Genomic DNA, 18,081 nt, shown 5'->3' with positions numbered 1-18,081 from the left:
GTCTGCTTTTGAAGTGGAATTGTTCTGTTTATTATTCCTGCACCCTCACACCAACAGGCAGACTTAAAATCCATGAAAACCATGGAAAAAATGAGGAGGAAAGATAACTGGAGAAACAGAAAAGTAACTAACTAGTTTTTCCTTGCCTCAGGACACACTCATGCACAAAGCAATTACGAAAGGATTATTAAACAGAAGCAAACACGGACATATATATTTCCTGTCTCCTCTAACTTCTATTACTGAAAATATAAACTTTAAGTTTCAAAACAACCAAAATCAGGAAACACTTAGGAGTCATCCTTGACAACATATTTATCACCAGATGTGGTGGGCTGACCTTGGCTGGATGCCAGTTGCACACCAAGCCACTTTATCACACCTCCTTCTCAGCTCCATAGGGAAGAGAAAATAAGATGGAAAAGGATTCATAGGTTGAGATACGTCAGTTTACTAAAGCAAAAGTGAAAGTTTGTGTGTGCACAAAGAGAAAAAAAACAACTATATTCTTCTAATTGTCTTCTTTCTTCTACAGCAAGTGATGTCTGGCCACTTCCTGGGAAGCAAGGCTTCAGCACATGTAGCAGTTGGTCCAGAAGGCAAACATTAATGCCCCTGCTTCCTCCTCCTCCTCCTTTTCTTAGCTTTTATATCTGAGTTGACATCATATGGTATGGAATATCCCTTTGGTCAATTTGGGTCAGCCGGTGTAGTTGTGTTCCCTCCCAGGATCTTACCCACTCCCAGCCTACTGATGGGGGCTGGAATGTTGAGAGACAGCACTGATGCCGTGCCAGCTCCGCTCAGCAGTAGCCAAAACACTGATGTGTTACCAACACCTTTCCAGCTATCAACACAAAGCACAGCACTGGGAGGGCAGCTGTGGCAAAACGAAGTCAGATCCAATACACCAAATTAATACAATTTTACACTGATTTCAGATAGTTCTTTTCACATCCGTTACATTGTTTCGAATGTATATATTTGATATATTTGGATTAGAAGTTGAAAACTACAGGATGTGAACACCAAAGCAAAACTACCAAAGGATACACAGGAAAAGATCAGCACCTCTTTATTAGGCTCACTGCTAACATTAATATTGAATATAGAAGTAGTCCTCTTTTTTAGGAATTAAAGTATTACTATAAGTAGTTACTTTACAATTCCAAATATCTCGGGAATAAAAAGGTTGCCATATATTTCTACAAATCACAGTATTTACCTGTGCAGATAAAGGATTTTTATTTCAACACTACAAACTATTTCATCAGAGTACAAGAAAAAAAAAAAAAAAAAACAAGAAAAAGAAGATCATAAAGCTTTTCCCTTCTAGAAATGTAACTGTAATATGTACATTTCTCACATTCTTACTGGAGCTCTGCAATTCACTGGGAAGTTGGGACATCCAGGTTCTTCTTTCTTCTATATAAAACTTCTAGATTTCATCACCAAACTCCTGATCGCTGGTTCTTATCAGCACCATGCTCAAAAAACATGAAGTCCTTAGGGGGCAAAAAAAAGCAAACAAACAAATACTTAATGTGGTTCTTATTTCAGAGATCTCCTGGCTGCTCTGCAAGGTGTTCACCTTCCTCTCTGAAACCTCAAATGATAAGAAGGTGGGGGTGCCTGTTGCGTGCCCTCATCACTTGGGTCTCTCAGCACGGGACACCCACAGAGAGAGATGGTGAAAGACCAACATGGAAACTTTTATCACTAGCCAAAGCTAGTGATCCTTTACTTGGGATTCTTGCCCTGGCTTTGTTCAACCTGACTCAGTCTCTTTCATTTTACCTCAAACTGGATTCCATTGTAATAATGATTATCTTTAAGTTTACATGTGGGAGGCCCGTTTTCTGTGCTTGGAGTCCTGGCTTGCTCAAACTCACTAATGCTGTACTTGATGCACAGGAACACACACAGCTAAACAAAGCCTGGTTTGTGCACAGGGCTGTTAGAGGCTGGTGAGACCTTCCCACACGCAAGGTGCTTCACATACCCCTTTCCTCCCCCTCTGCAGCCCTGCCAGCACAGAAGCAGTGCACGTTTTGAAATTATACTGATGCAGAATTGCACAGGTAAGTGGAAACACAAGTGTGTTGCACCCTGTTTTCAAAGAGCAAAGAGAACTGCACTGCAATATTGACACAGCAGACTCTGAGTATAGCTGAGAAGTACTCTAACAAGTTCAATGTGCTTAGCCTCCACAGTAGCCTCTCCATTTGGAAATTACTCCTCTGAGAGCATTTAGTCCTGCTCAGCTCAGTGCTTCACTTACTTCCAAGGAGAGTCAGGATGAGCTGGCTGCAGCATTCAACTGTCCACCAGCTCAGCAGGCTGCTCTGGCTTTGCATGGGTCTCTTGGCTACTGCTGATCTGTATTTTTCTGGTTTCAAAATTCATATAAACTTGCTTTCTTCTGCTACTGAGTCTGTAAGGAGTCTTCCCTCTACAGGTTTTTTCAGTCCCATTATATACAAAGCTCTTCTTAAATACAATTAGCACTTCATGTAGTCTGGAACAAGCTTATTATCTAAAATAATTCTGTATTGCCTTTTATGGTCAGTTTTACACATTGAAGTTCAGAAGCTGTCACCCACTTCAAGGAGCTCAGAATCAAATCCTTTACCAGTACAATCTGAACATGAAGATGAAAAAGTTAGTTCCTGTTCAAATATTAGTGAACAACAGACTTACAATAAGGAAGCAAGCTCCAATCATAACAGCTTTCATTTTCACATCAAGGTCCATTGGGAATGTGATTCCAAAGTTATCTGCATCTGTAAAGGCTTCTTTCACAAACCCAGTCCAATGCTTAGAAATCCTCCCAACAGTACAAGTCTCATCCAGAGACTTCACCTGGTTTAATATAAAATCAAAACAACATCATGAAATTTGTCATTCATAATATTCCCAAATCCATTTCAGGGTAGGTCCATTTGAAAGCTTCAGACTATGTTATGTGAATTAATGTGATTACTGAATGCAAGTGTTTGTACCAAAAGGCAATCAGACTATCAGAAAGTCATTCTTTAGTAGCACAGCCAAGAACTTAATTCTGAATCTGACTGCAAGTTCAATGTGCTGGGAGACAGCTACCACACACACGCACACACACACACACACACACTCTCCTGGAAGTGTTGTCTGTTAGCCAAGAGGGTGGCTTATTTTCTCCTTCCATTTATCAGGAACTGCTCAAGTGAAAATTAAACAAACTACATTCTTCTGTTCCAAAGCAGAGATTAGCCCTTTGTCGACATTATGTTTCCTGAAGTTAGGTCCAGTCTTCTGGGTCATCTGAAAGACTAGTTCCCAAAATAAAATCATACTAAATTTACTTCAGTAACCCTTTGCAACATTATTTTAAATATTAAATGGTAGGCTAGTATGTGCATTAATCACTATTAATTTAAAGTGAAAGTTGCAACTTCTCAGTCATTCGACTCTATATTTTAGGTTTAAATTATCTTGATTTACTAGTTCATTGAATGATTATTAAATTATTAAATATCTGATTGTAGAAAGTCATTTCAATAAATACCTAATACAGCTGAGAATAATATTTTTTGTTAGGGCCTAACATAATACATTCAAAAAGACTTTGCTCCTCAATATTTTAATTAACTAATTTGTGTGTAGCCACAGGGAATTATTCTCACTGATCATGAATGAGTGGTTTTAAGATGTAATTTCTGGCATTTTGTCTGTTTTATCTAGAGTAATTTAGATATCTAGAGAAGTGAGTTGATTATACCAGCATTAAAAGATTATGTACTAATTACTTAATATATTACCTGTCAACTGAACTGTTGTATAAGTCGAGCCACAAACTACTATCAAGCTACTATCTGAAAACAGATACATGCAAACAATTTTTAGCTTTCCATACCTCAAAATTAACATCCTCACAACAGCTGCAGACAACACATGGGCCAGTAATTTTCAGTATATCCATTCCTTTCTCATCTTGAATGGTAAACTTTGGCAGGCAGGCATGCCAGTTCTGGACAACATAACCAACTCTTGTTCCTGGAGGTGCCTGAACTTCCACCTTTGCAGGAAAGAGAAAACCTTCAAGTGAGTGCTCATGCTTTGATATGCTTGTGAACAAAACCCACAACAGCACACAAAGAAACCAAAATGTATTTTTCCACAACAATCTGGCTTTTCAATGCATGACCTGCATGGAATTTTTTGTGAGTGTTTTCAGAAGACTGCACTCAGATTGCAGACCTCAAATTCAACTTTTGCCTTCAAGAAAACAGTAAGAGACACAAGCTATGCATCTACAGTATAAACATCAAAGTCCAGTGAAAGAAATACAGTAAGTGAAGACATTAGAGGGTGCAGTTACTACAAATCCCTGAGTAATAGTTCTAAGTAGGTTCAGATTTAAAGTTGCAGAAGTTGAATCATCCCAGAATTACGTTACCATTAAAAAAACTCATGATCTCGTGAATTGAATTTCACTGTAGCTTTCACAGCTGTAGAATGAAAAATCTAGCTGTTATTTTATGAAAGCCATTGTCTTACTCATCCATTCCAAGTCCACCTTCAGTGCAGATTTCAGCACTAGCCACAAGTTCCCTGACATGCTGTTCAATAAGATTTTTCATTACCGTAATCAGAAATGTCCGGGGTGAGTCCAATTGTTGCAGCACACTTCCTTCTTCCTAGGCTAAGAATCCCACGCATAAATCCCACCAATCTCTCTTTCCACAACATACGGGCAAAACCTGATTTGTTTCACCTCACCTCCTGATCCAAGACCTCATCTTAAAACTGCATAGGAGGTCCCTGTGCCATCTGAAGGAAGGCGGCGAGAGGCAGCAACTCACCTCCTGCAAACAGCAGGGACAGCAGCACGAAGAACAGCGGAGAGGCCTCTGCAGCGTTATCACCTCACGGCCCATGTTGTCTATAATCCGGATGGTGAAGGGTCGTGATGGCCCACAGCAATTCCTGGTAAGGCAGTCAGTGTCCTCTGCTGCAAAGTACACCCTTTGCCCCAGTGCATTCTTGAGCTCATATTTGTTCTGTGTTTCAAAGCCAGTCAAAACTGAAAAATAGGAGAAGTCTGGTCAGAAATCTCTCCCTGCTAACTCCACAGCTACCCTTTGGGAAGGCAAGCCTCGCTCAAAGTCCTTCAGAGGCAGCTGCTGGCAAAGGGTAACGGGAGGAAGGACCCTGAAGCAGAGAAGCCTGATGAAGAAGTTCAGAGAGAAGTTACCATGAACAAGGACAGGCAGAAAGACCACAGAGATTTCCACTAGTCCCCATTCCCCCCACCACCAGACACGGACACCTGCTGCCAGAGCAAGCACCACAGTTACCAATAACAGCATGGAAGATTCTCAGGGAAGAGCTGAACAGAAGAGAATTAAAAACACTTGTGAATCTGGGGGTGAAGCCAGAAAAGGGCACAAATATGTTCAGAATGAGAAGGCCACTAAAAAGCCTCACAGTCAAGATTCACAGCAGCGCACATTGAAAGCAACAAGAACCAGGAGAGAAATTTTAATTAATTTCTATAACAAATGAAAGCATTCTTTTAAGTTTTATGGAAAGAAAATACAGTAACATTGGGTGTCAGCTGAGATGTATGGTCCATTTTATTTCTTCTATTTGAAAGACAATGATAACATGACTTTGATGTTCTTAAAGTGAATGGAATGAGAGGAACAGAAAAAAAGCCATTGAGTTTGCTAAAACAGCAGGATTGCCTGTAAACAGCATCAAAGCCACATGCCAGTCTATGGAATTAGGTGGGATATGACAGAAAAGATCTTTAAGTAGGGAAGAGAGGAGAGTAGAAATCATTGTAAATTAATAATATTAGAAATGTGTGACTTTATCTATAACTAGCTACCAAGATTATTCAGTTTCATTGCTGTGTAGAACCTGCTTAAAATCCTCTTCCCTCTTAATTTCTCCTTCCTCTCCTCCATAACTTCTGCAGGAACTGAGACAGGTTACCAGAGGCAGGAAAGCGAAAGGTGATGATCCACCTTAAATACCTAGTGTTAAAGAAAGTCTAAACTTTACTGTCTTTGGGATTATTAGATTTAAATACTTTGTACTTACTCTCAAGAAGTTCAATTTGCTGATGAATTAATATCTGGTCAATCTGTCCATGGTTCAAAAATTAAACAGAATAAATAGTTAACAAGCTGTAACTAAGAGAAATGTAGTTTTAAGAGCCATTGCTGTTTCATTTCAGAATGAAAATCTGTGGATCAATACATTGTATAGAGGCGGATCATCTACCAATAAAGCTGTGGGAGTAGTTCACACCCCCTCCTTGTCCTGTCCACTGTCAGTTCAGCAGAACAGTGTTTCAGAGCACTGGAGCTGATGGCAGGAGCTGTACCCAAACTGGTCTGGGTACAAGCATGCAGGACTAACATGCCTGTGCTCCTTTCAGGACTTGGAGCCTGACAGAGATCCGACATCACAGGTCCCAGAGCCTCCATGCAGACAAAAGAAGGAAACTGAGACACTTTAAAGCAGAAGCTCAGCTACTGCTCAGCTCTGAGGGAAATTCAGGGAAAATCAGCCTCTCCTCATCATTGCTTTTCTTTTTTAGCAATTTGCAGAACTTGCAACAATATGTAGTGTTAATCTTGCCAGTGATGAGATGAACTGTATTTTATAGTACAAGGACATATCTGTAATATGGAAACAATTTTGCCATTAGCATTCTCTAGGTTGCAAAGTCTGGCTAGCGCCTTTACTAACAACATTATGAAGTGGTGTGAAAAAAGCATGTAGAAAATTAAGCACCTCTAATGTTCTACAGTTGCCTATATTACAGATATTTGTTGTATACACCTTGCCAAATCATGTTACATCTCACGAACAGTAGCTTCAGGAACGGGAAGGATGTACGATAGTCCTGTGCCCCTCATCCTTTAGCATCTTACTTGGACAAGTGCTAGAGCCATAACAGGCACCTCCACACTCAGAGATGCATCTGAGGCTTTGCTTAGCAGCCCAAAAGCAGCAACCCACACAGCTGCAACACAGCCAGATGCTTTATTTTGCCTTTTCATGGATGCAGGCTGCTTCCCAAATGAATCCCCCATCTCTGGAAGGAGGAAAGGTAGGTACCTGTGTGAGGTATTCCAGTCCGGGAGGGCAGTTGGGAATAGAAGGAGGGATAGGCATCCAAATTGTCCCCCCCTGCATGACGGGCTGGTTCTGGACAGGTGGAAAAGCAGGTCCACCTGGGAATCCCATGGGCTGTGCTTGGAAGCCATAGTTCCCTGCACCTGAGACATTTGGCATGGTAAGAGAGAGACAGTTATGAAACTTAGATATTGGAAAAGAATTGCCCCATTGATCTTCAAAAGATTATTTGGTTCACTGTTTTGAACTATGGAGATCCTTATACCTTCTATATTTCAGTTATGAATACAACAACCTTCATGAAGGAAGTTACACTGGATTGGGAAGTTCTAATGTCTCAGAAAAAAACCAAACAAAATAAATAAATGCAGCATTCTTGAATATAGCAGAAATATCATTCACATAAAGACAGGCAATTCAAAAATTAGAAATAAATGAATGAAGGTTATTTCTAAGTAGAAAAGACAGAAGGCTTTAAATTCCAAAAAAAAAAGCACTGGCATTTACAAGTTGTCAGTTGAGCAAATGAGTAATTTTAAGATAAAGTTTTCCTGAAATGACACCTTCTACTTACATGAAAGGAAGTGCCCTTTTAGCAAAGATCATCTGTAGTTTTCAAACCAGAAGTCTGTGACCTAAAAACTGCACTTTCCCATTTGTTTAATGGATTCTCTGTCAAAACCCAGAAAATGCACAACTCCTTCACAGAGGAGGTGCGTAGTAAAGGAGGAAAGAGTTCCACGTTTTGTGAATGTCAAGTCTCCAACTGGTGCTGAATAGAAAACAAGCTCTCAGGGAGCACTGCAGGGTGTAATGCTCAGCAGCCCAGCAGATGGCACAGGCAGCACTGCCTTGGTGTCACGGCCCATGCCTTGTCCCCCTGGGCTCAGAGCCCTGCCTTCCTCCACCCTTGTCGCTGAAGCTGCGGAAGTTGAGAGTGAAAGTTACAGAACAACAACTGTATTTTTTCCCTTTTTTAATACCTTCTGGTAGGCAGACAGGCTTTCAGTCTTACACAGAGGATTTTACTCACTTTTACTCAGAAGTGAGCACAGTGCAGAAGGCACAAAGAGTATTTTTGTGGAGCTGTACAAATAGTTCGAGATACTGACTTGTAGACTTATCTTTAGCCCACACCAGCTCAGCACCAAATTTCACATTATGTTACAATACATGGACTGTTACATGTGAAAGATCAGGCTGTGGCCATAACCAGGTGATGTAAACAGCTGTGGCTTAAAATTCATAGGTGGTCAGCTCACCCCAGAGAAGAATCCACCCTTTGAGAATACAAAATCACTTTTATGTCTGAGGCTTACACATAAATTATCTACTGCTATTGTGTGCAAGTGTGTGCACATACAATTATTCAAAATAAAAATGCTCCCGTGACCTTCATGGCACAGGCAGTGAATGTTCATTCCTTGCTGATGCCAACTGTACTTACAGACCTCAGATTGCCTTGTTGCAAGATGCAAAAGCTTTAACTTATGAACAGCACAGTAACTTAGGCCAAACATTTTGCATTTTATCTGTAATTTATGGTTTGAGCCTGATTGTTAGATATTGCACACTGTGATTCGGTGCTTCAGAGAGCAGTCATTGGCAGAACAAGAGAAGCTGTTTAGGAACGTTGCATTTTGAATGTAGAACAGAAAATAAGAAAGAAAAGGAGAAAAGCAAGTGAGGGAAAGTATAAAGTATAACCACATGGTAAGTACAGCAACAGAGCAAGAAACGGGAATGGAATACATGGACCAGCAGAACTGCGGGAGGAAAACAATCTTCTTCAGTTCTGGATTTCTTGAGAAAAATAAAGTGAAATACTGAAATAACAATTAAAAAAATCTGATCATCAGCAAGAAGCTGCCACACATTAATTGCTTTGCATCAGTTAACCTCCCTAGCAGGGAAGTTTGATCAAAAACACCTCCCTAGCGAACTCCCCACAGTGACTACAGGAGAATATCTGACATTTTTAACTCCTACTGCTGTTGGTACTACTCAGCATACATTTAAAAAAGAAAGAAATTACTTTCCAGCAAAGCAGAAATTAAATGAAACTCTATAGAATGAATAGCAGTAAATTGGAGATGATCACACTTGTACAACCCCATATTCCCCATGGTTATTTCCTAATAGTATCGCAGGTCTGTAACCAAGCAACCTACCTTGGTAAGGCCCAGGGACGTGCTGAGGGGAGCCAAAGGGGACTCCAGGTGCTGTGGCAGGTTGAGGTCCTGGAAGAATGGAATATACTCTCTGAGTATTGATCTTTTCCTCCTACCCTAGGCAGAAAGATCCCCAACACTGCCCCCTTTTCCAGAATACGCACATAAATTAGGCAGCTCTTTTCTGTATAGCAAAAACTGTACATCAAGCTCATATTTATGAACAGTGTATATATTAAACATCAGTATAACTTAAAGGAGTTCTGGTCCTTAAAGCTCAGAAAAAAAGGTAGGTATTGCCCATGATGTCATGAATAAGTCACGGAATCATTTGGCTCAAAATGGACCTCTTGAGACCACCTAGTCCAAGCCCCGCTTAAGCAGGATCAGTTCACTCTGCCTGCACCAGAGGTGCCTTTGTTCACTGATATTTAGAAGGAAGCTTTAAATCCAAGCATTGCCAGGAAACTGACAGGCTGCCTTCCAGTACAGAACATGGAAATGAGCCACTCCCCTCTATGTGAAACAGCTTCTCCCAACTTCTTCAAGTTCAGACTGTAGTACTACCTCACCAGCACACTGGGAGGTCTATGAATTTAAAAACATTTCCCAACTTCAGTTTTTAAGCACAAATAACTTGAACTTCAAGATTACTTATTTATTATTTTTATATCACTCCAGAAATCAAGAATTGAAAATGTAAGCTCTATGTTTTGTAAAATATTCAATATTAAAATTTCAATTTAACACTTTCATACATATTTCATATAAGTAGAAGGTAAACTAATAGCTAAGCTAATATTGCTTGAACACCTTGGAAGGACCCATGCTATCTTTGATGTTAACAAAAGATGACATTTTGTTTATTTTTTACTCACCTTGCATCATCGTGGATCTGCTTACAGTTGTTCTGCAAAAGAACATTTTTATTTCATGACGTTTTTAATATATAATTTCACAAAAGAGTTATTCAGTGTTCTCTATTTATTACTGATAAAAGATATTTGCCTGTCTAAACCATATGGGAAAGCTGAATTACAAATACAAGGTAAAATAACCTTAAATGTCTCAGCTTTCTCCTAAGCTATGTCTCCATCACCACATAAATCTGAATTATCTATGCCTGCATTCATGCTTTGAGTATCCCGAAATCATCCCCAAGTCAGAGGAAAGCATTGGGATGCGCAAGACTCCACTGTGTAGCCATTCAGAAACATCATGCAATTCATATGAACAAATTACTGCAGTAATTTCAGAGCAGCTGGTTCAGTGTATTGATGCTGACTACAAAACCTGCTGGGTAAATACTGGAGCAGCCATGCTGCCACGCTACCCCCTACTCAGTTCTTTTAAAACTATTCCACTTCTGAAGTGGTACTACTAAATAACACCTATCCAGTTCTCACCTTCACAAGATAAAAAAGGTGGGCTCACACAGGGGAGTGAGATGCTAAGCAGAACACCATGAGTGAAAGGGCCAACTGCTTGTCTTTTTCCTTCTACTCTTCCAGGTTGCCAAAGGAATTAAAACAAAAACAAAACAAACAAAAAAAAACCACAAAACACAAACAAACAAACAAACACATACATCCCTCCAAACAGAAATACACCACACCAGAAAGAACATTTAGTAATAGCAGCACCAACCTTGTGAGATACTTCTTTTAAGTCTCAGGGGAAGTCTAAAAAAGAATGGAATAGGCACTAATTTTTAATAGAATCAAAAGCTTTAAAATAAAAAATAAACCTAGTTCCTCTTCAAAAATAATCCAGTTTAATTTAAACTAGTAATATATTTTGTCTGTTATGGATCTCCTAACTACTTCAGTTCAATGAAGACCGTCGTTCAAAGCTGGGAATGAAACTGAAACTGAAAGTAATTCCTTCCTGTTTTCACTCCCAGAATAAAAGCAGATATCATGGAATGATGTTCATTGGTTCTGGGATGGCACGGAACTAGCTCATTTCCCAAAACCTACACAAAATCCTCTTTGTTTAATAAATTGCTCTGAAAGCCATCCTTTCCCAGTATTTTTTTCTTCTATTTACAATTATATATCTGATTTAAAAATCTGAAAGAACACATCCAAACTACAAAACTCAAACCTTGTTTTCACAGTTTATGCTGTAGAGTGACAAGTTTAATACATGACCATATTAATTATGTTGACAAAACTACCAGTTTGTAGGAGTATCACAAATTAAAAAAGAATAAACAATGTTATTTAAACTAGCAAAAGATCAGCTTATACTGTGAGATGTTCCAGCCACCTGACCTTCAGTGAAACGCTGAGAATTACAACTAAACCCTTTGGTAAAAGGAAAGACAGAATCATAAGATTTATTTAAAATAAAGGCTTTATAGTAGTCCGGAATCTTTTATTGTCCCTACAACCACACATATATGCCATTGTACAATCTAGGATTTAGAAAGTGTTGATCTGCTCTATAGCTAGAAAAGCAATAAAGATTTTACAAAGCTCAGCCCCCATTTCATCAGACATGATGTTAAATAGTTAAGATTATTTTTTTAATTAAAATTGTCTCCATTCTTCCACTGCCTTTTATTTAGACTCCTATTACCTCCAATTCAGTCATCACACATTGTCAGTCATGCCCTGCTTTTCATCTGGAAAATTTATAAAGATTGTGCAATAACATAAAAGTCTGAAACACCACAGGAACGAGGAACAAAAACTCACTTTTGTCAACCTTTATATTGCACAATTTTTTATTTTTTTTTCTGCCAGGTTGTTACATGTGGTGAAATTCCCACCTGGCGAAACTTCAGTCAAGAAGCAGTAGTAACAGGAAGACCAGTCACTCAGAAAATGTGTCCATAGCATCATGCAATCTCCTGAGTTAGAAGGGACCCACTAGGATCATCAACATCCAACTCCTGGCTCTCCACAAATCAGCCCCAAGATCATGTGCCTGAGAGCATGTCCGAATGCTTTTTGAACTCTGTCAGGCTTGGTGCTGTGAACACTTCCCTGTTGGTTCCACCTGCCTGGGTTGCACAGAGCAATAAACTGAAGCCTACATTTTCATGTCAGTGGAATAAAATGTGGCTTTGCCTACAGCTAGTTGCTACTAGCTCTAGTAGCACTTTTAAAATAAGTATAGAGAACGGTCATTGAAACATTACTTACATTGTTGAGTAGAGTTTTTTGATTTTTTAAATTTTTTTAGATTTTTTTTAATTTTTATAGATTTTAGTAGTAGTTATGTAGATTTTAAATGTACCTGTAGTGTGTTTCTCATGATGTTATATCTTCTATCAGTATTTTCCAGTAGAAGTAACGGCAGGAGCCTAACAGTTGTACATATCAAACCCCCTTCCCACATCAAAACTCCGTTAAGTCTGTTAGTTGTTTAGTCTTCTACCCTAATGCCTGCCCCAGGAATGTAAAACATGGACAACGGCCTCCAAGGGCTGCACATGCTTTGATGAAGAGGAAGATGATGAAAGAAGGGTCCCAAACTCCCCCAGACTCAATTCCCAAGGGGGTGTGCCGAGGGGGCGGAACGGGGCAGAACTGGGGGGTGGACAAGCAGGGATTGGATGGACATTGTTATAAAAATTGTAAGACCTGAGTCGAAGTGTGCACCTGTGGGTTTGTATTCCTGGAGCCTGGAGGCTCATTAAAACTTCTGCTCTCTTATCGTATCTCCTACCTAATTTGGCCTGGAGTCTTTTTTTCTTGGTTTCTTAGGCGTCAACATAGCAGGGAAAAGTGAAGGTTTTTGCATTTAGCTCCCACTAAAACAAATGAAGGTTAATGTTATTTCTTTGTAATGGAGTTAAAATTACGTAGAATTAAAGAAAAAAAAAAAAGAAGTAAAGTACTTCAGCAAGTAGAAGTCCATTACAGAATTCCTTTTGGTTCAAGAAAAACAGGTGCATGAATCCCTTGTGCTATACTGGTGACATGCTGCAACATGAATTCACAATATAAATCGGGATTAAGTGTGTTGGAGTGAATAATCTGGCCATGATGTTCCAGAAGAAGCAGCTGTATATCTTTGTAATATATCTTGTAAACTGCTTTATAAGGCCTTGAACAAAATAAATTTGAATTTAGGCTGCCTTTAAGCAGAGGGATGAAACAAAATAACATCCAAAGTTTATCCTTTCGAACCTAAATTTTGCAAGGATTAAAAGAGTTCTTCACACTTTATTACACTACCTGAGGTTTTTGCTGATCAAACATGGACCAAAATCCCACAGCTGAGTGCTGAAGGGCAAGAAGTGGTAGGGACCAGCCTCACCCCTCCCTTGGGCTAGGGATGTGCCAGGGAGCCTGTGCTGGGAAAAGCCATCAAGTTTTAGCTTTCCTGACAGATTCCTGTAGTAACTTGTATCTATGGGTCCACTCTCCCAAAGGTGGTACAGATGAGATATAAATATCTCTCTTCTCTGAAGTAAGGGACATACTTGGGTTCAACTTTACACAAGGGGAAGACAAAAGTGATTTTGCTGCCAGAAAGGAGGCACTGGGGGAACTGGTGATGCTTCACAGAAAGTGGCTGCCTAATAATGAGCAACCCTTATGAAATACAGTTCCTGGATGGCCCAAGGTCTCCCTGCTGCACCTGAGCACTGGGATCAGGAAAGGTGGGCACTGCCAGATGCCCTTCCTGAAACTCACAACCTGAGCCCCACAGCTTGGCCTCCAATCTCAACCACTTGAATGCTGAGAGGAAATAAATGGCAGAAGAACCACCACCAACCCCCGAAACAGTTTTTATATGCCATGTGCAGCCATTCAGCTGGGGGTTGGCACACTGGCAGCAGACCTCACCCTTCATTTGCTGTACTGCTCATGAGAGAAAGGAACTGATACCAACAAGTCCAATTTTTCATACCCTGTCCCTCTATACTGTACTATCTAGAACCCATATTGCCAGCCTTCTTCCACATCCGTAGGAGTTCCCAGACTTTTTGTCTTTGCTCTCAGAAGTAGCAGTCAATTGCTGGGATACTCTAGACCCTCTCACCCAGCACAGCACAACCAAGTCCTTACAGAGTAAGGAAATAACATCCCTAGATTGTTCCTTTTTTATGAATGGCAGACTGTCCATGTTCCTTTTTCAGTCACTTTCTTATTTCCAGAACTACATTACACAGCCCACTCTGACACAAGCCAGTAGATATGCTTCCAGTAATTCAGAGACCTCATAATTACATTAACTACAGAGCTTCCGCTTTTTATGAGGAAAACAGCAGACTAGCGTAACAGGCAGTTTCGTTTCTTATCCAGCTCATTAAAATGCTGCCAAAAGCATACTGACGTAAGCCCCCAAGCACAAACATTACACATGGTTCCATTTAAATATCAAGCCAGACTCTTTCCAAGGAGGTTTAACACTAAAAAAAAAAAAAAAAAAAAAAAAGACTTAGAAAGCCAAACAGCTGTGAGTCATGCATTTGTTTACCCCAGCCAGCTTTGTGGCATTTCTTCTCATCGTCAGGTTACATTAGACTATTCAGCCACCTGATTTTAACCTTGACTGCTGGAGAAATAGTATGCTTAAAAATCATCCAGAGAAGGCACAAATTAAATAAGCTGTAAATTGACTCAAAATATTTTGGTTCTGATGCTGCCCTTACACTGGCATCTCTCCTGAAACCTAGGAGTGCAGACACCTGGCAGCCAAAAAATCAGGTCACACCCAGGGTATCCAGCCTCACTGAGACGAAGGCACATCTCTAACACTGCTCACTTCTCTGCTGGGGTCAGGACCACTGCTGCCAGAACTGTGCTGCTGCTGCTGCTCTCTCGAGCAGGGCTCTCCCGACACAGCCTGGTCAGCAACAGCTTCCCTTAAACTAGTCTTTGCAAGCGAGTTACTTCACTAAAGAGAGCTAAATTCTAACTTAACGTGCAATTCCCAACCAGAAAATGTGGTCCTTCTGACCATCAGGCCCTTGTCACAGTCCTGATGTTCATTACAGCATCCCCAGAGATGCCTGAGAGGACCGCCTAGAAGGAATCATGGGCGATGAGGACACATAGCCACAGCAAAAAGTACCGTTCCCAAAGCCGAGGCGCAGCTCTGCTCACCTCCTTTCCTCCGCCCTGCGGTGACTGTGCACATCTCTCCCGGGCGGTTCGGGAACACCCAGCGCTGCGGGGCGGGGCTGCCGATGCCGCCCCGGGGCGGGGAGCGAGGGCAGCTCTTGCTCCAGACAGGAAATTGAGGTTTGAGTACTGCGGGGAAACGCCGGAATTTCCACAGGTTACTGAGCTAGTGGCATTTACTCTTTGTGGCATTTACTCTTTCCATCTCCATCAGCATCAATGCCGACTCCGTGCCTTTTTAGTTAATAATTCATTAATTTAATTGCCTAATCTTTACCTTTTAGTCACAGAATATCAGGTTACATACAGGAGATAACTCCAAACTGCATGCCCACCGTGGAAGGAAAACAAATGATATTTGAAAAAATTTCAGCTTGTTTATAAGGCACCATCCCAGCAGGGGAAAAAATATATTTACGTGGACTTCATAGTTACAGGAACAAGAACAAACAATACTGAATTGTTCGGGAAACAAAGGACTTGGAGCAAATTGGCTCACACCCTGATTTAACAGCGTTGGTGAACTGGTCTTTGCATCCTTTTCTATAAATTTACCTAGTGACCTGCTGGTGTCCACATACAAAGGAAACTGTACTTCATCTAAAGCACACAAATCTGATCACAGTAATTAGTGCATGCATGAAACCCAGGACTGAGGATTCAATTTGAGTCCTTAATAAAAAAAATGGAAATTAGTAAGTGCAGGTGACTTTGTAGCTTTACATACTCTTTGTCTTTTTCTTCCACCTCCCAAAATAAGGTGTCCATTTCAATATTGAACTTTCCATAAACAAAAACAAGCCAAAGAAAAACCAAACAAAATTAAACAAACAAACAAAACACCCTCAAAAAACCCCAAACCCTTTATTATTCTAGCCCTGCACTGAACTTCACCTAAACACCAGATATGACAAGGATTTGGGGATTTTATTTTGCTAGTTTCCTCAGGTACAGAAGAATCTAATCTAAAGCTGACTAGCATTTTTCCACACATCTGCATAGAGTCCAGTAAGAGGATTAATAGCAAACACCCAGAAATAGGTTTTAAACATCTTTTAAGAAATAGGTATAGAATTATTTTGACATGGTTGGAAAATTAGAAATACATGGTAGCATTTGATACTACCTTTATTTTTTACAGGAACATAGCACAGTTATATTTAGCTGAATTCAGACTCACATGCTGAAATTTAGCAAACATGACTTTTCGACATAGAGATGAATGCTATTTCTTAGATGAGAATATCATTGTCTTATCAAAGAGAACAGAGATAGCAGCATATATCTTCCTCTTCCATTCAGGCATTTATCAGTAGGAAAATACCTATTCACCTGCAGTGGCAGAAAAAAAGATGCCATGATGCACACAATACACAGTAAATTATTAGCCTTTCCCACATCAAATAATGTTCCACTTCTTTTCTTATCTAACTAGGATCACTGATGCTATGACTGTCAGCCAGTGCTTTTCTGTTAGATCAGTGGATTGAAATGCTCAGTATCTTTTTGTTTGCTCCAGTGAGCAGACTTAATCAGTGTTGCAGGGAAACGCCTAACACATTAAGAAAAGAAGTTGGAATCACTTCAAGAGAAATGAGAAAGTGACCATGCTTCTAGTAATTTAGTCTTTTAGGTTTAAGCACGTTTACCTGAAAAGAAACATTATTTGTAGATTCGTGACCCCATTTTCTAGGTATATTGCTTATGGTCTACATACTCAGAGCATTACTTTCTACTGCTTAACATCTGATGCCCCCAATGGCAGCACCTCAACTGATCCTGTGGTGTCCAACACCAGAAATGGGATCAGTTCGTCCATCAGCTTCTCACATACAGTGGTCCCCAGTAGCTGGATAGAGTTGAGTTGACCAAAGCAGCTTTCATCTTTCCTCATAACACCACCTAAGCAGCTCCTTTTCCCTTAGTGCTCAGGCACTACAGTCTGTGGAGGGAGCATGGGAGGAAGTTCACTCAGGGCTGTTCATGAGCGCAAACAGACTTTGTGCAGCTCAAAATCTGTTTAACCTCATTTAACCTCAGGAAAGGCACTGTTTGCATTGCTAAAGGAAATAAAAGGAGTTCCTGTTGGGTTTGCCTTCTATGCCAGTGGACATGATCCCACAGAAGACTCACTTCTCCAGCATTTGTGATCTGGAAAGCAAACCTGTAACAGCAAGCAGTCATGGGAGATGCAGAGAAAGATAAGTTGTGAGTAGCTGTTGTTGTCTTAAATATAGAAAAGACAGAGGATGTAAGGTTTGAGGTGCAAAATTGAAGGTGCTGCCAGGAAATAAATGAAAGAAGGAACAAAGGAAAAGATTTCCTCCTCCCTGTCTAGGCCAGGAAAGGCTCCTGAACTGCACTGGGGGGAGCCCCAGCCAAGGGGGACATTTTTTTTCTGCTATTTCCCATCCCTCACTGTCCACAGTCTGAAAGGCTGCTGACACTCCAATCGTGTACACAGAGGAATGGAAAAGGTACTGACCAAGTCCAGGACCTTCAGTTCCTGTAAAGTATTGTAAAATACTTCCATCACTGAATGGAAACTGGTGAATACAGGAGGAATAGTAGATCCTGTACCAGAAATGGCAATATTGGCTGCTCTGCACTGCACAGGTTTTGCTGGTGAAAACTACACAATTTACACTCACACAAAAATGCACTTTCAAAATCTGACTAAAGTGACAATT

At 40.4% G+C, this 18,081-nt stretch overlaps 1 protein-coding gene across 2 annotated transcripts; it reads right to left on the bottom strand.

Annotated features, from left to right (window-relative positions):
* Window positions 1–1,052: 1,052 nt before the first annotated feature.
* Window positions 1,053–15,608, bottom strand: PLSCR1 (phospholipid scramblase 1). 2 transcript variants are annotated; one of them, XM_027740083.2, is made up of 10 exons: window positions 15,374–15,608; window positions 10,953–10,987; window positions 10,184–10,215; window positions 9,306–9,374; window positions 7,117–7,277; window positions 6,091–6,133; window positions 4,845–5,065; window positions 3,896–4,057; window positions 2,701–2,862; window positions 1,053–1,505 (listed from the first exon to the last, which is right to left on the bottom strand). In XM_027740083.2, exons 3-10 carry the CDS (start codon window positions 10,191–10,193, stop codon window positions 1,449–1,451), a joined length of 885 nt encoding a protein of 294 aa, XP_027595884.1. In that variant the 5' UTR covers window positions 10,194–10,215; window positions 10,953–10,987; window positions 15,374–15,608; the 3' UTR covers window positions 1,053–1,448. The 2 variants fall into 2 exon arrangements, with proteins under 2 accessions (XP_027595884.1, XP_027595901.1); XM_027740100.2 differs by lacking the exon at window positions 15,374–15,608 and adding an exon at window positions 12,552–12,856.
* Between the last annotated feature and the right edge of the window lie 2,473 nt (window positions 15,609–18,081).

The sequence above is a fragment of the Pipra filicauda genome, unplaced genomic scaffold (assembly GCF_003945595.2).
Source record: "Pipra filicauda isolate LSUMZ 115617 unplaced genomic scaffold, ASM394559v2 scaffold126_size2276778_pilon, whole genome shotgun sequence".
NCBI lineage: Eukaryota > Metazoa > Chordata > Aves > Passeriformes > Pipridae > Pipra > Pipra filicauda.
This window is presented reverse-complemented; position numbering and strand designations above follow the sequence as displayed.